Below are 25,718 nucleotides of genomic sequence, written 5' to 3' on the forward strand. Positions count from 1 at the left end.
CTTGTTTTCTTCCTTCCTTCCTTCTTTCCTTGTTTTCTCCCTTCCTTCCTTCTTTCCTTGTTTTCTCCCTTCCTTCCTTCTTTCCTTGTTTTCTCCCTTCCTTCCTTCCTTCCTTCCTTCCTTCCTTCCTTCCTTCCTTCCTTCCTTCCTTCCTTCCTTCCTTCCTTCCTTCCTTCCTTCCTTCCTTCCTTCCTTCCTTCCTTCCTTCCTTCCTTCCTTCCTTCCTTCCTTCCTTCCTTCCTTCCTTCCTTCCTTCCTTCCTTCCTTCCTTCCTTCCTTCCTTCCTTCCTTCCTTCCTTCCTTCCTTCCTTCCTTCCTTCCTTCACGTACGTTGTGCGTGGATTTAACGCAGAACCATAAATCAGCTTTACACAAAAACGTCATCAACGGGAATTTATCGTTTTTACCGCGAGATGACAAATTCTTACCGTGGGGAATTTTTTTGACGGTATATCGTGTACGGTAAAATATCGCCCATCCCTAGTCAGCCTTAACAAACTTCCTCCTGCGTTGCAGCTTTAGTTCGGCCCAGGCTACAACTTAACATCACATAAATAAACCCGAGGCAGGTGGGACATTCTGATTGGACCTGCACACGGGTCGAGACTCTGAAGAAGTTTACAGCACAAGCTCCAACGTTAGACAATTATCTAAATGCAGATTTAGTGATTCTGATCTTCTTCATTATTGACACATATACACTTGATGAATTAATATCCTCGATCCAGCAGAGACTCGTCAGACTCCCGGGATGCTCGGCCCGTTGAAAATGGACGATATCGTCTCCACGCGACGAGGCTGTTTCAGACCCGATCATCATGTCTGTGCAGCATCACGTGCTTCAACAAAATGATAGATGGTCCCACTTAAGAACAGATTTAAACTCAGAGGAAAAAGCTCACAAATGTTGTCCCAGATGCAAAAAAAAAAAAAAAACAAGAAGAAGAAGAAGAAAAGCTGTGTTTAATTCTCCCACCATTCGTCCTAATTCAGGACTCCAAAGGACGCGTCGCTTCCTTCAGGAGAGGCCGAGCGGTTGAGTTTCAACACGGAGGGGAAGAGACAGGAGAAAAGAGCAGACAGACACAAGAGAGAGGGTTTTTTTCAGATTGGCTTCTGCGAGAGGTATGAAGATGAAAAAAAAGGGCTGACACAGACAAGCTTTGCTGGAACATGCCAGTGAGATACCGCAGGCCGTCGTACGCGCTCTGCCTGCCAACATGGGGCACTGCCAGTCAAACGCATGATTTACACAGAAAAAGCAACAGTGCTTGAAGGTTTGGCTCAGAGGAAACTGGTTACTGGAGCTCGGCACAAACACTTCAAACTGTGTCCTCGGGATTCTGGTTTAATCTGTGTAAAAACTGCGTGGACGTTGTCGGTGTTATTATACCGTCCTTAAAACAGGATGTTCTTTTATTTTTGTCCTCCCTTTCTTTTCAAAGTCAAGTCAACTTTATTCATCTTTAAAACCAAAGCGCTTCACAGACCAAAGAAAAAACATTATACATAATAAATAATATTAAATGACGATAACAATTCATGCGACACCTCCCAAATTAAAACGTTAAAAGACTAATAAAAACAAAACTGTTGGGACAAAAGCCGAGGACAATAGATGAGTCTTCAGCAGAGACTTAAAAGGTCCCAACGTGGGATGTTTTGCACGGCGGGATTTAGGAGCCGTAACCGTAAAAGTTTGATCGCTGCTGGTTTTGAGTCTTGTTCTGTTCAGCCGTAAAAGCAGCTGATCATATATGACCCCAATGACACAATAACATCACCTGACTTCACAAAACTGTCACTCAAACGTAAATCCATGATTTTATGTTACAGGTTGAGGTTGTCGACCTTGATTCAGTTGTGCTTTTGTTTCATACCTAATTTGCTTTAAATTTTATTTTAAAGCTTTTTTTTTATATAATTTGTACTTTATTTGTAATTTATTTATTTGATGACAGGGACTATACATGTTAATGAACACAAGTGTAAACATGTACGGTTATAGCCATAGGCTAATTTCCACCATTCGTCCCTGTGGCAAATCAATGCCAAACATAAAACATAAAATCGGACACCAGCAAACAAGGAAGACAAGATATAGCAACGAAAGACAACATTTAAAAACATCTAAAAAAACATATAATAACAAAACATAATGAAATAATGCAGTGCCGTACACACTGTACATGTGTAGCTCTTGTTTTCTGACGATTTTCCCGCTATTTAGAAAATAAGCGTGTTTTTTTTTTATTCTGAGCATTTCCTTTAATGTCTGATATGAAGTGAAACTTCAATAGACAATCTCTAACAGTGAGAATCTCTAACCTGTGAGATTTCCCAACAAGTGCGGCTTCAGCTGATTGACAGCTGATTGACAGCGGAACTCTCCAGAGACCAGAAGTTTGTAAGAAGCTGAATGCTTCACTTTAGCAGCGCCTAATTCAGCTGTGGACATTTTTCCAGCTGTTTTATCAGAAGAAACATACCTAAAAACTAACCTCAAGCTTGTGGACAAACACGAGATTAACTTTCAATACAGGTTAAAAAGATAAAAGTACAACATCTCTGCCGATAAAAACAATATTTTGATATTTTGAATCACCACTATATTATAAGTATGTACTCAAGAATTTAAACTAGATAAATCAAGTTTCCTGCAGAAATGACGCCATCCTTTACTTACCTGTGCAGTACTCACCTGATATCACCTTGAAACATTCACTACGCAGGACACATGACAACAGCATGGGTCAGAGGACAGGGACACACACACACACACACACACAGGTGAGGATAAATACACACACTGTAGAGTTTTCTTGAGGAGTGGATGTAAAAGCTTTGATCGTCGTGATTGTGAATCTTGACCGAACTTTTCTCTGCGCTCATACTTTTAGATTATTTTCACCGAATTCAACCTTGACTTAGGTGTTCACAGCAAAAATACATCAAATTAGAGCATCAGAAGTCTGTTCTCAAACATCTTAATCAATATGATTTTATATCTTTTAGCATCTGTCTCACGGATGTAATCCCCTCACAGATAAACAAATGTCTTCTCACTAGAGAAGAGTCCGCCGGCAGGGAGTTTGGGTATCTGTGTTGGTTGTTGGCTGAGCTTTAAAAAGCCTTTTAAACTGAGGAATTTATTTATGGGAACGAACAGGGTCAGTGAAAGATTTAACGCTACTTAACCTCTGAACTGCGCTGCTGCATTGTTTCATGGATCACCTGTGTGCAACCTTATAAAGGTTTAACTGCAAAACTACACACATTTGTGGCATTCTTTCCTAATATTTAGGCTAGTTCTCATAAAACTAACATCTCTCACAAGGAACGACAAACCCTAACGCCAATGATGTTGGGATGTTGATTAAAAGGTCATTAAAAGTAGTCTACAATGATCAGCAAAACCCTTTCCAGCCTATGTTCAATTGAAAACACCGCAAAGACAAAATATCTTATGTTCAAACTGATAAACGATGCCTGCAAGTTTTTCCAAAACAGTCTGGGATAGGGGAAAGAAAAGACTGGGAAAGTAAAGGAATGCTAAGAAAAAGAGAGAAAAACAAACCAAAAATACCCCAATGATGGCCGAGGTTCAGCAACAACTGCGTGGGCAAATAGTCCAACGAGAAATTTAGGGATTTCATCATCCACACTCAATAATTTCATGAAAAACATTCAGAGAATCTGGAGAAAGTTCTGCACGTAAGTGACAAGTTCAAAAACCAATGACCTTTGATCCCTCAAGCGGCGCTGCATCAAGAACCAACATCATTCTGTAAAGGATGTTGCCGCGTGGGCTCAGTCAACACTTTGTCGCTACATCTACAAGTTCAAGTTAAAATTGTAGATTGCAAACTGAAATCCCTGTAACAATAACACCCAGAAACACTGCCGGTTGCTCTGGATCCAAAGTCATCTAGAAGGGACTGACTTAGAGCGGAAAATTGTGCCGTGGTCCGACAAGCTCACATTTCAAGTCGTTTTTCAAAATCATGGACGTCGTGCCGTCTGGGCCGAACAGGACGAGGACCATCCAGATTGTCATCAGCACAGAGTTGAAAAGATAACATCTGTGACGGCCAGGGGGGACGGACATGTGACATAACACACGCTGCTAGGGATGCCCCGATACCATTTTTTTCACACCGAGTATGAGTACGAGTATTTTAATTTGTGTACTTGCCGATACCGATAAGATACTTCTACCACAAAAATAACTAGGCTAAAAATGCAATGAAAAATGCAATGAATTGGAAGACAGGTTTTATTTGCAACAGATAAATTCAATAAAAATAAATAAAATGAGTAGAACTATTTTAAACAAAACTCCCGGTGGCGCTGGGAGCGCAGCCCCCCGGCCACGCGCCGACAGCCCGCTGAGTCCCAACACAGCCCGTGGGTTTTCTCTTGCCATTGTCTGTCACTTTTGCAGAACCTGAGCTAATGTTGGCTGTTGTGGTCTTGCAGTAGCATTAGCAAATTCTGTATACTCAAGCTTGAGTTATGGTTTTGTGTCAAAACGACGCCGTGCCTACGGCGTGTGGTACGCGTCGACGCAGACCACACGCCGTCACTGACGCCGTCACTGACGCCGTCACTGACGCCGTCACTGACGCCGTCACTGACGCCATCACTGACGTGCACCTCCCGAAAATTGTAACTACGCGTCGAGGCGACGCAGACCACACGCAGACGGAGAGGGGCTGTGATTGGTTCGCTTGGTAGCAACGCATTTCCGGTTTCTGGTTTGAAGCTGTCGTGAACCTTCAGCGCTCTTTTCTGCGTGTATGTGAGATTTTTTTTGTTTTGTTTTTTTGCACAATAGTTGTCCTTATTTCTTTGATTCACTGTGACCGGAAAAAGTCGGATAAACCATTCAGGAAAAGATTGCTAACTAGCGGTCGCGGGGGGTACTGCATCGCAACGAAATGGAGTGACGGAGAAGTCCGAAGGGTTCACGACGGCGTCACAGACACGGCGTGTGCTCTGCGTTGGTTTGACGCAGAACCATAATTCAGGCTTTAGCTTTATGATGCGCCCTGAGATGTTTTATCAAGTTGCTAGTATTAAACGACGTGTTCTCCTTTCCTCCTCTTGACACCTTAGCAGCACGTAGGTTGCAGTCTTGCCTTGCTTCTGTCGTCGTCCCTTATTTTGAAATATGTCCACACTGCTGACATCCCGCTTGCATTAAATGTCGCTATCTTGCCTGAAACGGCGCTGCCAGTCTCACTCATGGGTATCACTCTCTTCTCATCACCACGCTAAGCTTAGCCGACTAGCGGATAACCGGAACAGCTGGCTCAGCCGTGGAGCCGCGGGGCGGCTCAACATCTCCCCCTAGAGCCACTAATCAGTAACAACAACAACGAAGTGGTATCGGTGCATGGTATCGGAGAATCTTTGCGAGTACGAGTATTTGAGAGTAGTATCGGGGCATCCCTATACGCTGCCATCCGAGCAACGTCTTTTTCTCTGACGCCCCTTGCATATTTCAGCAAGACGACGCCAAGCAACATTCTGAAGGTGCTATAACAGTGTGACTTCGTAGCCTAGTAAAAGTCCGGGTCCTGGACTGGCCCGCATGCAGTCCAGACCTGCCTCCCACTGAAGATGTGTGCAGCATTACAAAGCACAGAGTGCAACGTTGGAGGCTTGCACTGTTAAGAAGCTGAAGCAAGAACGGGAAAGATTTCCACCCAAAAGTGGTTCAATGGTGTCATCAGTTCAGCGTTGTTAAAAGGAAAGGTGATGTAACACATGCTCCTGTCTCAGCTTTTTTTGGAAAGTGTTGCAGGCATCAAATTCAAAATGACTGAATTGTCACAAAGAGACTGAATATAGGCTAAAAAAAAGATTAAAAAAACATTGTATTCTGTTGTTTTTGAAAACATTTTACACAACGCAGCAGGAGCAAAGCAAGAGGGAGGATGTTTAAATTATTTTTCTCCTCAACTATTAAGGGACAAGTGAATTCACTGGAAAGTAAAATGGACTGATAGGGAGGTACACTATACTGGTTTTCCTGCCGAGACATGGAAGCATATTTCTGACTCCAGCGCCTCAGTGCACGGGTTTCAGACAGGACGAGCAGACAAAAGACCTCAGACAGACGGGCAACATTGGGGAGGAAGGGTTGGTGGTGTAACGCTGTATGTGTTCCTGTGCAGGAGCAGCTCTGCTACACAGATACAGACCGGGGGCCTCATTTATAAAGCTCGCTTGCGCACAAAACAGGGCTTGAAAGATGCGCAAGCCGCCTTCTACGCAAAGGTTGGGACTTAAAAAGAAAAAAACTAACCGAAAAATGTGCATATCCCTACGCCAACCCTGACCCTCGCGCAGGAACAGTCTTAAGATATGGGGAACTGGCGACGCAGGCGGTGAGGTGGTGAAATGAAGCCAAATTCATGTCATACTTTTAATGTCATCACATATCAGACTTGTAATATAATAGTGCTGATTGTGTCCCTCTGTGTGTGAAGCACAGTGTCAGTCAGGACTCTGGTGCTGCTGCAGCCGCGGTGCAGGACACGCCGGGAACCTCCTCGTCACCCACCGCTTCCAACCGTAGAGTGACTGAGGACAGAACAAATGAGAGCCGGGCCACTCTACGGAGCCCCTAAAGGGACTCAGATTTTTATTTATATATAATGAGTTTTACACAGGCTTGAAACCTTTACGCGCGCGCGTAAGCCTAACGGTTCCGCGTTAAATCGACGCAGAGCCTACGCCATAGGGTATGCGGCGACGCGCACCTACGCCGTAGGCTCTGCGTTGCTGTAACGCAGAACCATAAATCAGCCTTGAAGGTTTCATGCGCGCACGTAAAACTCATTATATATTTTAAAAAAAAACCTCTTGGCCTCCACCTTCAAATCACACCACTTCTTTTTTTTTCTGCAACAGATCTGTCCGGGCACTCACGGCGTTTAGCGCAGCAACGACGTGCTGCCACTCAGTCGCTTTATTTTATACTATTTATATACTTTTTCTACTTTTACTGTGACCACCAAATAATGTTGTTTTCCTGGCCTCCACCTCATCCACAACATCTCTATCTCAGTCTCCGTGAAATTTAGTGGCATGGTTGCCTGGCTCAACACGTCCCATTCATCCTGACGCACAGCAGAAACAGGCTGCAGGAAGCCGCTGCGCATGCTCAGCAGGCTCATTCATATGCAAATACAGTCATGAACTACTTTGCATTGCCTATTCATGGTATGAAGTGGGCGTGTAGAGGGCGGGATATGAGGCGAATTCACGTGCGCAACCTTCCAGCTGGACTGTGATTTATAAAGCGAACATTGCGTGCAAGTGTGCATGCACACGGTTTTATAAATCAGGATTTTTTTGTATTTTCGGCTTTTGGGCGCACGTACACTTTTAGTATGGATCCTACACACTCTTTTATAAATGAGGCCCCTGGTCTTGTGCAGAAGCAGCTCTGCACCACAGATACTTAGCTCTTGTTGCTGTAAGTTTCCATCCACACGTCTACCCAGCTGGTTCACCTGTGTTACCTGCCGACGCTGCCAAGCAGCGAACGCGACACCATAATCTAAAGAGAGCGATCGCTGCAAATGTCAGCTCCAACCTTCTCTCAACTACACTTCCTACTATTTGACAATTTGTCACCTGATTGTTTTTTACTTTGTTTTTTTGTAATCAAATGTATTCATTTAACATACCCATTTAATGAACTTAACTATTTTCCTAATGTTTCAAGAGAAAATATGTGAACTCTTTGGTGTTAGCTGATTTTCTGGATCGATTTGTAGCAGCTCTTCCTGGAACCGGGCACTAGGCCAAGATGACTCCAAATGTGCGACGCACCTTGTGACATTCCGTTGTCTGTGTGTCTGCCACATGTAAGTGATCGAACTTGCCGGCCCGAGAAAACCGTTGCTTCTCCAAAGAAAAAAATCTTAGTAACATAAAACATCCTGGTGGTGAAGTATGCTGGAGGGAGCTTCGTGGTTTTGGCTGGACCAAGGAAAAAATGTATTCAAAAGTTTATCAAAATATTGTGGAGGATTATATCAGGGTAGCTGTCTTCCAGATGGAGCTTTGTAAATATTGTTTGATGCAGCAGAACTCAAAATAAATCTGCCAGAGAACGGCTTCAGAAAGAAGCCTTTAACCACACAGACGCTGCAGAATCACCTCGAGAGACAATTCAATTCAATTCGATTCAATTTTATTCATATAGCGTTGTCTCTAGGTGCTTTCCAGAGACCCAGAACATGACCCTGAGCAATTATTACATAAACAATGGCAGGTAAAAACTCCCCTAGTGGGAGAAAAACCTTAAGCTAAACAGTGGCAAGAAAAACTCCCCTTTAGGAGGGAAGAAACCTGGACCAGGACCTGGATCTTAAGGGGGGACCCTCCAGCCGAATGTTTGTCATTCAGGAATGGTTAAAAAAACAGACCTCCTGAATGTTTTGAAATCTCATTCAGAGCAAGTACGCTCACTTTGACTGAAGTAACTGCTGCCAAAGGAGTATTGACCAGCTACTGACTCCAAGGTGTTCACTTACTTTCTCTTCTAACTGTCAGTAAAACAAAAATAAAGTCAAAGTCCTGTTCTTTAATCTGTTATGGTTTTAGATCATTTCTCCGATGTATGTACAGAAAAGTATTATCATGATCTAGAAAACCCTCTGGAGTTAAATTTGCTCTTGTCTTCGTGCTCGTCAGATTTATGTAAGAATACATGTTGCACGGTATTATGCAAGTGTGCATGTGCGTGTCCCATGTTCCTACTGACCTGGGCTGGAGGTGCCTGGAGCGGCAAGGGCGGCCCCTGGGCCTCGACTCACCAGCAGGGCCTCCTGGTTTTCAGCCAGGGCTTGCTTGGCCAGGTAGCGCTCCCTCTTGATCTTCAGCTCCAAGGACCCGGGGACGTCAGGAACGATCCAGTCGATGGCTCGCAGCACGAAGAACACAACATGCTGGAGGAAATGGAACAAGGAGACAAGAAAGCTCTCATCACACTGAGAAACGTCTTAGAAATGGGTAGTTTGAAGTCACTTTTAATCATGGGATCATTTTTTTAGACAAATTTTTCTTGTCTCTCCTTTCATTAAGTTAAAAAAATCATGAGAAATATTGAAAAAAGAAAACATACAGAAAAAAGGAGGTATATCCTTAACAAAAGTACATTTTGGAAACGAAAAGAAGAATATTTATGGTACAAAATTTTACAGAAATAATATAAAGTTTCTTCCTGCAAGCGGTTGCTTTGATGAACTCCCACAAATAACAGTCTCAGAGTAAACACGTGCAATAACAATCATTTAGCACCTTCTGCAATAATCATGTCTGCCTCACTCTGCTGCACCTCTCACCTTTTGTATTTCTTTGTATAATTTCTTGTATTTTTTGTATAATTTTGTTTTGTAAAATGGTAAAATTGTAAATAGGTTATTTTATTTTATTTTTACTCAGAGCTGTCCTTTTTTCTTTTTCTTTTTTCTCTACCTCAAACTGCTGCACCTTAGATGTTTATCTGTACATATGTCAAAAATACCACATTTGTTTATTTTGTTTATTGTTTATCTACTGCGAAAGAGCGAGTCAAATTCCTTGTTGGACAACGTTCGAACCTGGCCAATAAAGCTGATTCTGATTCTGAAATAAAATCAGTAAAACAGATGCAAAGCAGATCCCTTCATACCTCAAACGCAATGATGAAACCAAGTCGGACAGCAAGGAGTTCCCAGTAGAAGAGAGTGTAGTTTCCATCGTTGTCTCTGAAGGCTTTGTATCTAAAACATCAATCAAACGTGGCACGAATTCACAATCTGAATAAAGGTTGAAAGCTGAGAGAACATGAAACCAGCCCGAACAGTTTTAAAAGTGAGAAATACTTCCCTCTACTGGTCAAGTCTGTAGTTGAAAAAAATAAAGTCTGAACGGGATTTCACAACTGATGCTGTTTGTCTTCGGGGAAATCAGCCCGAAAGGTCAAGAGAATATTTCACATACCTGCAAGACACGATTGTGCCAAAGGATGATTCCTACAGAAGGAAAACCAATAATGGAGCTCTGGAGGAGAAACCAGTGGTTTTGGCTATAAAGGGGTCCAACAGAGGCCATTTCTCACTCATTAAAAAAAAAACAAAAAAATCTCCTGCACAGATTATGCATCCAGAAGAATACTGAGCTTTTCTTCCTTCACCAGAATGCTCAGGATCTTGGTCCCATGAGAAGAATTGTACTTGAAGAAGAAGATGAAGCAGAGAGCAGGAAAACCTCTGGGAAGTCTTGGATTGTTCGGGGACGTGAACCCAGCTGATCATCTCTTAAGAGACCCCAAACAGTTCTCCATTAAGTCTGATATAAGTCCCCTCCGAAGGAAAGGCGTTGAACTGTTCCCAAGATGCAGGAACATCAACGTTGCTCCAACAAAAAAAACGTAGACCTTTTCTGGCTTTGCTCCGTTTACCTGTACCGTCAGCTTGTAGGACTGCTGGTTACGTAGCTATGTTACATTTATATGCACCTAGAGCTTGTAGGGAATTATATTTCATTCAATTATATGCCATATACGAAGTAGACTAAATGAAAGGGTCTAAAAACTTTCCATATGCACTTGTAAAACAGGCTGAATTTTAAATTTTACATCATTTTTTAAAACTTTTGCATGCAGTTTAAAATCAGACTGAGGTGACGTACCTGCACATGGGATACTCAGTGTAATTCAACGGAGCGTACGCCAAAGTGAAGTTGACGTAACCTTGGAGATCATTATCAAACCTGTACTGGTAGAGCAGGCGAGGTAGAAAGTCAGACGTGAAGGCTATGAGGAACGCCTGGGGAAAGACACATGACGTGTTCTGAAGAGGAAACCATTTTTAAATCATTTTTAAGAATAACCGGCCAGCTACCCACATTAGCGATGACGGACAGGTGGGACAAGGCCTCCAGGATGTTGAACCACACTCCGATGTTTTGGGCGCGCTCGGCCACCGGCCGGCGATACTCGCACACGAACTTGTGGGCGTCCAGACGGATCTCCACCCAGTTGTTGAGCAGTGCGAAGAGTGGAGCGAGAGGGAACGCCGCCACGAAAATGGTGATGAACCCAAACTGGAGCACTGCAGGACAAAGTGTGAGTGTTCATTTGACAGGAGACTAAAAAAATGAAACCTTTTTAATGGTGAGTTTATCTACAGAGGAAGCAGTTGGGGATAATCACCCATCTCCAGATACTCTTCAAACAGGCCGGCGCACTCCACCAGCTGGTAGTCCTCCTCCCAGCGCTTGGGCTCGTTGGAGCCGTCGCTCCCCAGAACCTTGGCCAAGGTTTTCCTCTGGCGCCAGGCCTTCACTTTACTGCAGAGAGACCATGACGGACACTCAAACCACCATAACTATAGTTTAGTTTTTAATGCGCAGTTTCCTTATTTATCACAGCCGAGCCAGAAGTCATCTACTAAACTCTGGAGCTGGTAGAGATTCTGCCCTTTTATTTGATTATGGGAAAACAAATTCATTAATTCAATAATAAACACCTTAAAAATGATTACCGTATTTTCTGGACTATAAGCCGCAACTGCATATAAGCCACATCCGCTGTATTTAAAAAAAAAAAAGCTATGCAAGCCGCAGATATTTATGTTGTTAGATTAGATATTTACTACATGTACAGAACGATTTTGAACTGTAAATGATGTACATGTTTGTACCTAAATAGATCCTTTCCTAACAGTGTCTTTTAAGACGGCAGCAACTTTGCTGATTAAAACGGGACAGAACCAAGAGAAAATAACCAGTATTTATTTATCTATTTATCTGTTTGAAATCTGCTTCTACCTACTTCTATCTGCTAAAGAAAAAGTAGCGCATTCTTCTTTGCATTTATTTTGTCTTTGTTTTGATTCTAATTCCGGTTAGAGCGCCCCGAGCGGTGGAAGAAAAATCCACAGAATAGCCTCACCTTTGTATAAGCCGCATGGTTCAAAACCTATGAAAAAAGTAGCGGCTTATAGTCCAGAAAATACGGTATATAGCACCAAATACCAATCGTGCCCCCATACAGCTCATATACGTGGTTTCAGCCATGCAGAAGTCGTAGGAGTCTGCGGACAGGGATGAAATCTGAAAACTCTCAGAATGGCGCCCCATAAATGATCTCTAACTCAACACCACCGAAACAAAGATGCTGCTCATCATGTCAGTCCTGTCTCGCAGCAGCCTCGCCCGCTTCCCCTCAAATATAACTGCTAACGTTCAAGACCACCCATGGCTTCATGATGACGCATCTCTTTGAAGCTGCTTATTTATCATTCCTTCATTGTCTCTCTATAATTGTTGTTATTGTTTTGTATCATCCTTGGGCGGTGGCTTTGGGTACCTTGAAAGAAGGAGGAGGAGGAGGAACCTGCTCCCTTATACGTCACAGAAATCTCAGTGAAGACGATATCTAGAGTCACGTTTCAAACATCTTAGACCGTTGTGTCAGGAGAGGTTCTCTCTCCTAACATTAAGCTGCAGTTGGTGTCCATCTATTGCTGCTCTGTGGAAAAGCATCATCATCCACGGCGTGCTGGAGCGGTCCCACAGCTGCTCTGCAGCTCACGTGATTCATCAAAGTAGCACAAAGAACCATCCACTACCTTCATTAGAGGAAATATACAGAAGCTCCCATCATTAAGGACTCCTCCCATCCTGGGGACGACCTCTCCCTCTGGACGATGCTACGGCTCCATCAAAGCTCGTATCTCCAGGCTCCTCAGAGGTTTCTACCCTAGTGCCAGTAAATCACTCATTTCTGAACAATATCTGTCCTTTGACAAGGAATCAGAACCCGCTAACTTGTCCGATAATCAGTGCTTAACCTCTAACGGATGATATTCTGCTTAATATTCATTTGACCTCACAGGTAGAGAACGGACTCAGGCTTGCAGCAACCGTGACCACCTTTCATCCTGACCTTTAAAACTCACATCCAGGGCTGTATAACTGGAGCTGTGGGGTTGGTGTGCAGAGTGGGGCATAGGTGGTATGTGCACCATTCATCACTGGAACATGGTTCAGGTGCTGCTGTTCCATCGATGCATTTAAGAGCAAACCTAAAACCCACCTGTTTCTCCAAGCTTTTAAACACCAGTATTGAGAGTGTTGATTTTATGTACTTTTATTCTAGGTGTTTTTTATCGGTATTGTCTTGTTTTTTTTTATTTATACTTTTATTGTAGTGTTTTATTCGTGTTATTATTGATGTTGTATTATTTTTTGTGAAGCACCTTGTGACATTCCGTTGCTATATAAATACATTTTACTTTACTTTTTTTTTACCTGTCTGCACACATATTAATGATTGATACCATGAAGGTAGAAACCAAAGGTATATATATATGTGCATTATTACTATATTTAATATATATATACATATATATACGCATACATATGCATACACATACAATCATACATCCAATCCAGGAAGCAGGAACACACGGAGACACACGTCAAGCACTGGAAATCTGCAACAAAAAACCACAAACCAAACACGAAACCGGCACGGAGCCGACCAAAACACGAACAGCAATCGACCCAAATCTTGAGATCTGATCGCAGTCTGAGCTAAGCTACCGCTACCTAACCCAAAAAACTACAGAGCCAGCATGCAGGTGAACAAGCCGGTGTATGTCTATGTGTGTGTATGCGTGTATGTATATGATCATGCGTGTGTGTGTGTGTGTGTGTGTGTGTGTGTGTGTGTGGGTGTGTGTGTGTGTGTGTGTGTGTGTGTATACGTGTATGCGTACGTGTGTGTGTACATGTCTTTGTGGCTATGTGTGTGTGTATGTATATGTTTGTGTGGCTGTGTATGTGTGTATATGTATGTGACTGAGTGGCTATGTGTGTGTGTGTGTGTGTGTGTGTGTGTGTGTGTGTGTGTGTGTGTGTGTGTGTGTGTGTGTGTGTGTGTGTGTGTGTGTGTGTGTGTGTGTGTGTGTGTAATAAACCAAACAAAGCTCCACCTGAAGTGTATCTATAGTGGGGGAGGGGGGGGAGCAACCCCGCCACCCGCGAGACCAGAGGCCGACACGGAAGAACCCGGAACCCAGGCCACCGGCAACCCCACAGAGGGGAGAAGTAGGAGGGAGGCAACCCACCGCCTGCGAGCCCCCCCCCCCCTCCGGTGGCGGCAGAGGGGGCCCGCGGGCGCATATACATTTTACTTTACTGAATGTCCCTCAATAAGGCCGACTGGCTGCAGGGAAACAGGTCTGGGCGTCCACCAATCTGCTTTTATTTCAAAGCACCAGATGTATTTTTTACGGCTAGTTGTTATTATCTTTCAACTTTCACTTGCGTCAGTATCAAAACAGATCATTGCCTTATTTTTGTTTAAAAGAGGCACTTTTCTTAGTGTTTTATGAGGAACCAAACAGATTTGATGAATGCCTGGTATTGTTGAGGAGAGGAAGTTATTTTTGCACGCAAAGCTGAAATCACCTTCAAAAACTCAAACATGAAAAAGGTCAGTTTGTCCAAAACAACACTCATGATAACAAGTGACTTGTACGTGTGGAAACATACGGGAGGATGAACTCCTGGATGTTGTTGATGAGCTGCTTCCCCACCATAATGATGAAGAGTTGTTCAGCCAGTTCGATGAGGCAGCCTCCAGGACCGCACTGTAACGTGAAAGCAACCCGTCACTTCTGTCCACAGGTACACAAATATACAAGAAATGACCTGAGGAAAGACTTACATCTTCATTCCTCATCCCGAACAACGTTCCGTAGTTAGTGGGGTACCCCACAAACCTGGTCACACACAGAAGAGAGCAGCAGTTAACCACCCGGTCCCTGTGGGACCTTCATTTCATCCACTCACTAAGATCTCACCTTCCTTTAAAGAAAGCCACGTAGAATGGAGACGAGTAGAAGTTGACGAACTGGAAGATGAACACCTTGAAGGTGAAAGCGTTGTCATACTGGGTCTGTGTTCTGTGCATCTCTGCAACATAAGGACATGAAACGTTGAACCAGAGGTGGGTAGTAACGAGTTACATTTACTCAGTTACGTTTACTTGAGTACGTTTTGGGAAATTTTGTACTTTTAGGAGTAGTTTTGAATCACTATACTTTTTACTTTTACTTGAGTAGATTTGTGAAGAATAAACTGTACTCTTACTCCGCTACATTATGCTACATTGAGCTGTTACTTTTCTTTTATCCCTTTTATCCGCGTACGCGTCAATCTCATCACTGGGTGATTCTTTGGGAAAAATGTTTGTTTTTTGCATGTTTTGTCACATACTGTATACACAGACTCAAACACACACACAGAATTTCTATGAGTTCATGGGCTTGTTCTAGTTCTGCCTGGTTAAAAAAGAAAAGTACAAAGGCTTGAAATTTTGTGCTACTTGTGCTTAATTTATTTTTTTATTCTGTTATTATTTTATTTATTTTATTATTTATTAAAGTACTTGAAATTACTTTAAGATTATTTTAATTTAAGCTTTTTTTTTATTAATTTTAATTTTATTATTTTATTGATTTAATTTGCCTGAAGATGATTATTTTGTACTTTTGTCTGTTTGAATGGTTGTGTTAAAAAAATAAATCAGACGTTACAGTACTTTTTTACTTTTACTCAAGTAATTATTTGGATGACTACTTTTTACTTCTACTTGAGTCATATTATTCTGAAGTAACAGTACTTTTACTTGAGTACAATTTTTGGCTACTCTACCCAGCTCTGCGTTTAACCTTCACCTTGTGATCCGGAGAGCTTTGACTCACCTCAAAACAAATAATCGATGCTTGAGATCAACTTGATGAACAAAACAGTAAGATAACTGCAAAAGTCAGTTATGTTGTACATAAATGACTCGAGTCTCTGACTTGTTTGAGGCCTACTTTTCTTGTAATGTGTCTAATAAAACATCAGTGGTAGACACTACCTTCTCTATGATACATGCTGCGTGATGATTTCATTGTAAGGTGCTAGATACCATGAGAAGATGCAAGTTTGACTCCCTCGCTGTAGACAGATTTATGATTTTCATCTGCTCTCTGATTTAATAGAAGTCAAGCTGATGTAAATATCCAGCACTGGGTTATTAAGTAGCATTGATTCTTACCCCACTTGGTGAGCTGCTCAGCTAACGCCGTGTAGACCTGCCCCATCAACAGGATGAGGCCCAGATTCACAACGCTGCTGGAGATGTTGGCTATGGTCGCCGCCTGGAGGGGCAGACACACACACACACATATATATATATATATATATATATATATATATATATATATATATATATATATATATATATATATATATATATATATAGGCTAGTATATCCGAATATCAGCTTTTACCTCACCAGATACAGAAATGGCATCAGTCTCAAAAATCCTATATTGGTCAGGCTCCAGTTTAAAACATGCAGATTTCCCTCCTCTGATATATAATAGAAATGCAGTTGATTTTTAAAAAAAAGAAGAAAAAGAAACAGCTAGTCTGTTGGTGATACAGTCATCAGAAGCAGAAAGATATCTAAAACATGCCAGAGGACCAGCATTGTAAACCACCGTTCTAGTTTATTCTTCTTATGATAATTGATCAAATATCAAAAACTAACATGAACATAACTGGATTAGAAAAACTGACTGAACTAGTTGGAAGTGCACTTTTACCAAACTTGTTTGCTTTCTTTGTGAGGTGACCTGAGGTGACCTGGGATAGTAGCCTGACAGACCAGTCCCACATCTAGAAAAGGGCCACAGGGCCTCCTTATCCACCATCGGCTGCTTATCAAACTGCCTTTGCACACAGTTGGTCAGCGCTACGACCAATCAGAGCCACGAACAAGGTCACGTATCCGGAGAGATCCAAACAACTGTGAAGCCTCAGCTGCAGCATCTGCACTGTTTGCATCCAGTTGCCGCTCTGTCGTCGTCATCACCATCACCATCACCACCATCATCATCATCACCATCATCATCATCATCATCATCATCATCATCATCATCATCATCATCATCATCATCATCATCATCATCACCATCACCATCATCATCATCATCATCACCATCATCATCATCATCGCCTTAAACCCGCCCAGACTTTCTCTACAAAGATAGACTGATTTGATTGGCTCCCAATGACTTTTGGGCGTAGTTAATGAGCTCCAGCGAGTGGTAGTTGGATGTACCTGCACAGCGAATTTAAATTTGCAGGAAGTAGCTATGTCTGGATATCTAGACTACTGGGATAGTGGTTTACATGTTGAACTGAAATGAAAGGAACTGGATTAAATTCAGCTGAACTGATCCAAGATTAAAACTATACTGAACTGAACTGTGAACAAACAAAATTCAAATTTCTGCCTGCACACCAGCTGCTTAGCGCCTACATACCTCCGTCCGCAGCACAGGGCTCCCTGTGTGGTACATCATCACACTGATGATACCGCGGCACATGACCACCGTCACCAGGAAGATTATCACCACGCACAGCTGAGAGGAGACAAATGGGTGCATTAGAAAATGAATATATTTCATGTGTGAAAACAAAGGTTTATCCATCGTCATTGTCATGTACGGTTAACTAGATTCCTTATGTTTGCATACCACACACTGGTTGGTTCAAACTTAGGTTTTCACCGAGCTGGACATTGGCAGTTAATTGTTAATCAGTACTTTCTACATGAACACTGATCACCCACACATCCAGCGAATAATAGCTGATCACTGTTCATTTAAAAGACCAATGTGTAAGATTGTGGGTTAAAATATCCACAAACAACCTAAAAGCAGGAAGAGAGTGAAGGAAGCGTCACAAAAACGATGACTTCATATTTGGCTGTTGAGATACGTTCTGAGTTAGCGCGCTAAAGAACAACCTTCTTGTCTTGTAATACCAGATTCTGCCATGTGTGGCAGTAGTGAGCGATCTCAGTACAACGTGATGAGACTTAGAAACAGTACGGTTTGCAGTTGTACTTGAACTTGTTGTCAGTCATGTACGTACCGGCCCAAAGTTTTGAGGGTAAACAGAAACAGCACTGGAGGCTGAAGAGAACTTTGACCACCAGAACCACTCGGTCCAGGGAAAAAGCCTTGTTCGGAAATAAAACCAGAGTAAATATCGGCGGTGCTTTCACCCGTTGGAGCCGGCTCTTTGACAACTAAAAAAAAGTGAGGAACTTTCAATGTTTCTTTTAGATTTGTAAGTAAACTGCTGCAGATTTTTGTTTCGCTGAACATTTTGGATGGACAAGTTATTATGACGTCAAGTAGATTCAGCAGCGATTTGAATCGTTTCAGAATTGCAAAGTCAAAAAGAAAAAGCACAAATCAGAAAGACGGCTCAGAACTGGAGTGACGGTTTTAGAAATGATGGTGAGAAAAGAGATGTGTAACTAGGAAAAACGACTGCATCTCCGTTCGAGAGTTTGATTCCTTGGTTGCAGATTCTATATTTTGAGTATCAGAGTTTGGGTTTTAATTATGAAACATTTGGAATTTAATTGACAGCACATTTTCGTATGCGTGAGCATGAGTATACCGACCCGCTTCTCCCAGCTATACTTCCCCCATTTTGATTGGAAGGTGGAGTTTAAATTTAAAAACGTTACACATTGCTCCTTTAATACATAGTTACCTTTTTCTGGATTTCCAATGTTTGTCTTCAACGTTCAAAATCGGCATTGAACTCCTTTTAATGGAAATACACACAATTTCCAAAACATAGAAGCTAACCTTGGAGAAATGCAGTTTTTAAGTCATGTCATGTCATGTCACGTCATGAGGATGACAACAGTAAAAGCTCACGAGACACTAAGAAAAAACGGACCGTTTTCACAGAAACCTAAGATAATGAGACTGAATATTAACTTAAACGATGCCGCTAGTGTGCAGTTGAAAATATTTTTCCACTTTCTACACTAAAAAAATATATATCTGTATATAGGAGTTCATTGAAATGTGTTATTGCAACCTTACATTTTACAATTAGATCAATGTTAACAGAAATATGGAAATATGGAGAAATATGGATAAAATAACATTCATACAATAACAAGGCTAGAAGCATACTTCAAAAACATGAGCTGCAACGCACCATGAGGACGATGACCATGGAGCCGGTGAACATGCGCGACAGCCTGGTAGTTTCTGGGAAGTAGGGCTCTTTGACCCCCGTCACTGGGTTCTGCTCCATGGTGGGGGCCATGGCTGCAAACTCTGGCCGAGGACGCTCCTGAAGGAACACAGCACAGATGACACGAAACCGTGAAACGTGACGACGTGGTACCGGTGCACTGATGCTGCACAAAACGAAGCAGGAGACCTCCTCCTCATGAAAGTCCATGCAGTCCCAGTGGTGAGCCAGGGTCGCCATCTTCCGCTTCCAGTACTCCAGGAAGGTCACGGCCCAGAAGGACATGAACACGCTGAAGAACACGGTGCCCGGGTGGTCGAACAGGTAGCCCAACTGCAGTGACCAAAGACAAGCCGTGAGTCTCCCCCAGCAGAGTTGCAGACAGGTTAAAGGAGAGAACGCTCTTCACCTTCGCCATGGTGCAGATGTCCGACATGTTCCAGGCCGTACACGTTTTACAGAGTGGACACATCAGGTAATTAGCGCCGCTGCCGCAGATTTCCTCCCTGACAGACACACAGATGCAAATGAGTTACGCCCAGTACTCAAGTTGTAAAAAAAAAAAAAAAAATCAGGGGGGATGGTGGATTTTATCATGTGGCGACAGATAATTTGTGCTGGTTACAAATAATATAATATATTACAAATAATATCAGTGACCAAAACACCTGCAGAAATACTGCAGGAATGACATAGCAGCAGTTAAATGCAGCCTTCTGTAAGCTTTAAATATCCACTGGGCTTACATCAAATACATCAAAACACAACAATAAAAAACAGTTTTCTGAACTTATCAATATGCCTCTGTCCTTCACAGGATAAGTAAAATGGATCACTGCAAAAACTCAAAATCTTAACAAGAATATTTGTCTTATTTCTAGTTAAAATGTCTCATTTTAGTAAAAAAAAACTCATTATACTTAAAACAAGACTCATCACTGGAAAAAACAACATTTTTTACCTGTTTCAAGTAGATTTTCACTTAAAATAAGTAGAAAAGTCTGCCAGTGGAACAAGATTCTTTTGCTTGTAATGAGAAGATAAATCTTGTCCCACTGGCAGATTTTTCTACTTATTTCAAGTGAAATTTTACTTGAAACAGGTGAAAATTGTCAAATAAGTTATTTTTCTGGTGTTATTTTTCTGGTGATGACTCTAAATGTTGAAATAACAGTAAAACCACATTCATTGATGAAATGACATAAGGGATGGAAAGGGGGGATGGCAGTTTTACAGGGGGGATGATTTTGACTGTTTTTATTTCAGGAGGGGATGCCATCCCTCCTCAACTGGAGTACTGGTTACGCCAGGAAAACAAATCCCACATGTGGGATGGATAAAAACAAATGAGGACATATAATATACTCAAAGTTAAAAATGGGAGACCAAAGGGATTGGTTAAATGAACAGAAAGGAAACCCACGATATTCTATTGTAATCTTAAAAACAATAGGGCTGTAATCTCCCAGTTCACTGGTTGATTTATTAGTCGATGTGGCCTGGCTCGACTAAAATTCTGATTGGTCGATTATTTAATTTAATTTAATTTCATCGGGGGGAAGTACCAAGTTCTGAAGGGAGTGTTTTCAGAGCACACCTCTTTCACAGGTAACGCTCTATCTTTTTGGATACCCCCTTGTTTTAGCCCCACCCACTGATTAGAGACTAATACCACCGATTTCCTTTCCAATCTGATGTTGAGTAAAATTCAGGCTGGTATTGGCGATACCGATTCGATACTGAAACATTGTGCAAATACATCTGATATGCCCGGAAAATCTAAGAAAAATGTGTGTATTCTAGATAATTTAAGAATACAAGACATCAGAGTCACTTATTTAGCTATTCATTTTAAAGTCAGAAGTATACTGACGTAGCGGCCTCATTCACAATATAGCCAAGCTGTTACAACAACAGAAAAACAGAGTGTTTGAAAAAGGTGCTTCCATCACTAAAAACATAATAAAACCATTAAAATAAATAAGAGAATAATAAACAAAATAAGAACTACTATAAAAATGAAAAAAGTAGTTCCTACCAGCAGCGTGTCATTTAGACTAAATCTGAAATGTTTAGTTACGTCTCTCTCTCTCTCTGCGTGTAATACAAATAATACAAAATATATCAGTAAACAACTAAAATGGCAATATGATGTGGCACACAACAGTGCACGTACTCCAAAATAAAGCCCACTGGCTCGAGTCAGATGTGTATAATAAACATTCAGAGTGTATTTCCAAATAAGTGTTACATTTCAGTCTATTTTCTCAGAAATCCTCACGCCTTAGAGGAAAAGTTATGATGCTTTCTTTGGGTGAGACGTCTGATAAGCAGATCAATGCTAATTCCATGCCTGCAGGCTAAGTGCTGATGGACGGCTGGCAGCAGATATCCGATGTGGCCTGCAAGTGCAGGTTTTCAAACGGTTCTGAGCAGGAACGATGCAACTGGCTCCCAAAACAAAATAAAATACAAATGTACAACTCCATGGAAAATCGTGGCGCTTGGTGATTTGAAATAGTTCTATGTCGTCAATATCGGAGTTGCTAAATTAGGAAACAGATTTTTACATAACAACCACGATACTGGACTGTAAGTCTCTTGTTCAAGTATTTTGAATTTTAATTTGAAGATAAAAATGGGGTTGAACATGCATCCTTCTATTAAATTCTGTTCATCCGAAGTCAACTGAGAAATGTAGATCTAAGATGCATCTTTATATATTCTAATGAAAGTTAAAGAACAAACAAAATACATTAAAATAAAATATGGGTGAACCTATAGTTAATCTATAAATGTATTCTTGACAATTTTACATGTAATATGGTGGTCGCAGTTAACTTTGAGATTTAAAAAAATAATCATTATTAAGTAATACATTTTGTTACACTAATGGTAATTTTTAAATGTCAAAGTATTGAGAACTGTCTCTGTTATTGTTTAGAAAACATGTTTTTTGTATCTTTGTTTTTCACAGTGAATAAGGGGCACAAATTGATTAAATATTGTCAGCCTCTTATGAAAAAAAAAAAAAAAAAGGTGTGTCTGGTGTTGCGGGTGCAAACTCACGCTGGCGTGTTGGTGCTCATGGACATGACTCCAGAAATGAAGATCAGGGTTCCGACCAGAGCTGCCGGCAGCAGCCAGGCAGTGTAGAAACCTGCAGGGATGCAGAGCTTTGTCAGACTGCAGCTCTCAGTGGAAGCAGGGAGAGGATGCAGCATCATACAGCTGCAGTGAGTCTCAGATCACTCCACGTATAATGATCTGACGTTTTCTCCACATCCACATCTTCTTATTGGACTTTGTAAATCACTTCCCATTAAAAAATGGTCACATCTAAGATACTTCTGTGTAAATATTTGTTAATATTTACCCAGCCATGCAAAGTAGAGTGCAATCTTCTCTCCGTAGTACTCTCTGATATGGTCAAGCGGCTGATACTTGTACCATTTCCACCAGCGGGCCCAGTAGTAGTAAAGAACCTGCCTCTGGTTCAGATCGTCAGGGCGGATCTCGTGATCCGGGAGCTGGAAAGGCCCCTGCAGGACAACGCACACGCTGCCGGTTAGAGAGGGAAGATGCCATCGGTTAGCTGGTGTCCACCGGAGGATCTTATCTGACCTCATGAAGGGGGAACGCTGCCGTGTACGCGCCTTCATTCACCAGTCTGTCCACACCAACCTCAGCCCTCTTCCTTTTGCCGTACACGGTCCTTGCTAGGATCTCGTACAACTGAAAAAACAAACTAAATGCTCTCACAAGCTGCTCAACATACAACTATGCTTGGAGTCTTGTGTTACTTACAACACGGTGTCTCTGAGTGTTACTGAAATAATTCTCCTGGTTTTCATATCCGAGGAATCTAGAATAGAAAATAAAGATAAAAACACCCTCACGTACAGTAAACTGATCCCACAGTTTAACTGCAGTCGCCCCAAACTCACCTGTTCATCTTTGATTTGCGGAAGGCACATGTGTAATAGTCCAGCGGCCTGTTTGGCACCGACTCCCTCATCACGTTGGGTATGCATAGTCTTTTCATCACCAGGGCAGATGTGTTTAAGTCCAGATGTTGTTGTGCCTGAGAGCCAAAAAACTCATTTTTTCAGTCTCGAGATTTTTTTTTTTTTCAAATATACAAAATCATTGTGGCAACGCGGTAACTGCTGTTAACATCAACTGTATTTTAAAGATTAAAATCAATTTCTGGATGGAGGTTTGGATTATGTGAACCAGGAAAAAAAAAAGCGCACAAAGCTAGCCCCTCTCTCCAAGAAAAAACAACCAACCATGAACATGAACTCTCGCCCTGTCAGTCAGTGCGGTTTCATGCACATCTAAATCAAGCTATTGGCAACAATCTAGCTAAGGATTAAACTGGAGTTTCCCAGAAATCCAAGTATACATGCACAAGAAGACAATCGATCGTAAGGTGCGTTCGACTCCGTTATATTAGGTGGCGCCACACGCACTTTTGCGTTGGTGTTCTTCTGGTTCCTTCTTTGTTTATTGTCTTCTTCTTCTCCTACTGTGTTGATATTCTGAGTTTCGTGGCGTCGTCACTTCCAGAAGGGAGAGTCCCGGGGCAGTCACTAGCTCGGCTAAGCATGGCGTATACATGCTGGAATAACTCGGATTAGGATGCATTATCTGGCACTAATAGCTCGATCTCAAGAGCTTCAGTTCGGTTCGACTATAGCCCGACTAAAGTGTATATATGGCTTTTAAATATTAAATATCGGTGGGATTCAGGCAACAATTCAACTTTCTGTTAGTGCATGTAAACGTACTGACTGATTAGCTAGATCAAGGGTCGGCAACCCAAAATGTTGAAAGAGCCATATTGAAACAAAAACACAAAAAAACAAATATGTCTGGAGCCGCAAAAAATAAAAAGTCTTGTATAAGCCTTAGAATGAAGGCAAATGGCGAAAGGCGAAATGTCGAGAAAAAAGTCAAAATTTCGAGAAAAAAGTCAAAATTTCGAGAAAAAAGTCAAAATGTCGAGGAAATAGTCAGAATTTTCGTGAAAAAAGTCGAAATGTCGAGAAAAAAGTCAAAATTTCAAGATTAAAGAGATTAAAAAGGTAAAGGAAAAAGGAAGAAAAAAAGAGAAAAAGAAGAAATAAAAAGGAAAAAAAGGAAAAAAAGAAGAATAAAAGAAAGAAAGAAAGAAAGAAAGAAAGAAAGAAAGAAAGAAAGAAAGAAAGAAAGAAAGAAAGAAAGAAAGAAAGAAAGAAAGAAAGAAAGAAAGAAAGAAAGAAAGAAAGAAAGAAAGAAAGAAAGAAGGAAAAAGGGAAAAAAAGGTCAAACATTTTTGAAAAAGCTCCAGGAGCCACTAGGGCGGCGCTAAAGAGCCGCATGCGGCTCTAGAGCTGCGGGTTGCCGACCCCTGGGCTAGAGCAATGGTTGTTATGGTTTGTGGGGCAGGAGTCTTCACTCTGTTTGATTCCAGCATACTTTATCTTTTAAAATATTTAATAGTCCACTCATTCAAGAGATGGGAGCGAGCTTATGGGGACTAGATATTCACTAAATGTGATCAAAAATGTTTTTGGGTTAGAAAAAGCACATTGAATTACTTACCCTACCTTTAAGTGCATCACAATGCTTAACAAGACTGGCAAGAAAAATGTTGTCATTGCTTTTAACTTTCAGTCCAGTGTGTGAACATGTGTTAGTCCTCTAAATTTCTTTAGGTAGATATGTTAGTATAAAGTAAATCGTAAAAATAATACAGCCTTGCTGATGGTGCTGTGTGGTTATAAAAGCATCCAGCCTTTCACATCTGTGAAGGGCATGAAATTAGTTTGGAGGTGATGAAGGAGAAACATCTTTTCTGACCTGCAGTGGAGCTCTAAGGCAAAGCTCCTCAGCATAATAGACCAACACGTCCCAGGGAGCGCTTATTTTTAGAAAATGAATGGTTTTCTTCTCATTTGCTTTTTCCTCCTAAAAAGAAACAGAGGTGAGAGAAAAGTTATTCACTAATAAATCAAGAGAAATAATCTGGAGGACTCCGACTTGATGAAATCAGCTTTGCCACCTTCTCCATGAGCAGCCCAGCCATCTCCAGGTTTTGAACGAACTTGTCCCTCCACTGTGCCAGTTGTGCTTTCCTCCGTTCAGACCTGCTGCTCTCCCCCGGGGGAACAGCGTCCCCCTCCCCACCGGTCACCTCGGCTCTGCCCTTCCCTCGCCGCTTCCTCCTGGCGCGGATCTCCCACACCAGCACAAAGTCTAAACCCAGAGGCAAAGGCCAGAATTATTAGTAATTATTCACCAGAGAGATATGACTGATACGGTGGGAGGTTCTGATGGTGCCGACCGATTTTAGTTCTCCCATCTCTGAAGTAGTTCCCGGCCTGCGGAGCCGTCTGGTTGCCTCTCGGGTCGCAGTGGACATAAACGGGATCATCAGCGTCCTCATTTGCAGCTGAAAACTGAAAACACAAAAGAAGTAAAGAACGCAACAATCTACCCACTTTCACACGTGGAGCAGCTTATTCCCTTTTGATGGACTTGAACTGTGAACTCTTGAGCAGCTGAGCTTTTTTACATTACCAAAGATA

At 41.8% G+C, this 25,718-nt stretch overlaps 1 protein-coding gene across 1 annotated transcript in view; it reads right to left on the reverse strand.

The window, feature by feature from the left end:
* Positions 1-213: 213 nt before the first annotated feature.
* The window catches only part of ano11 (anoctamin 11), a 30,107-nt gene continuing 4,602 nt past the window's right edge, over positions 214-25,718 (reverse strand). The window contains exons 3-25 of the mRNA XM_061735048.1: positions 25,475-25,589; positions 25,193-25,386; positions 24,991-25,098; positions 23,091-23,227; positions 22,951-23,008; positions 22,768-22,878; positions 22,520-22,685; positions 22,213-22,303; positions 19,553-19,649; positions 19,333-19,476; positions 19,105-19,242; positions 17,400-17,498; positions 16,124-16,226; positions 14,880-14,991; positions 14,744-14,798; positions 14,569-14,666; positions 11,219-11,355; positions 10,912-11,117; positions 10,696-10,832; positions 9,695-9,785; positions 8,786-8,969; positions 977-1,016; positions 214-839 (exon numbers count right to left, since the gene is read on the reverse strand). Of these exons, the coding sequence (XP_061591032.1) occupies positions 985-1,016; positions 8,786-8,969; positions 9,695-9,785; positions 10,696-10,832; positions 10,912-11,117; positions 11,219-11,355; positions 14,569-14,666; positions 14,744-14,798; positions 14,880-14,991; positions 16,124-16,226; positions 17,400-17,498; positions 19,105-19,242; positions 19,333-19,476; positions 19,553-19,649; positions 22,213-22,303; positions 22,520-22,685; positions 22,768-22,878; positions 22,951-23,008; positions 23,091-23,227; positions 24,991-25,098; positions 25,193-25,386; positions 25,475-25,589 (2,613 nt within the window). The 3' untranslated portion in view covers positions 214-839; positions 977-984. The remainder of the gene's footprint in view (positions 840-976; positions 1,017-8,785; positions 8,970-9,694; positions 9,786-10,695; positions 10,833-10,911; positions 11,118-11,218; positions 11,356-14,568; positions 14,667-14,743; positions 14,799-14,879; positions 14,992-16,123; positions 16,227-17,399; positions 17,499-19,104; positions 19,243-19,332; positions 19,477-19,552; positions 19,650-22,212; positions 22,304-22,519; positions 22,686-22,767; positions 22,879-22,950; positions 23,009-23,090; positions 23,228-24,990; positions 25,099-25,192; positions 25,387-25,474; positions 25,590-25,718) is intronic.

Source organism: Cololabis saira, chromosome 12, assembly GCF_033807715.1.
Source record: "Cololabis saira isolate AMF1-May2022 chromosome 12, fColSai1.1, whole genome shotgun sequence".
In the NCBI taxonomy this organism is placed as follows: domain Eukaryota; kingdom Metazoa; phylum Chordata; class Actinopteri; order Beloniformes; family Belonidae; genus Cololabis; species Cololabis saira.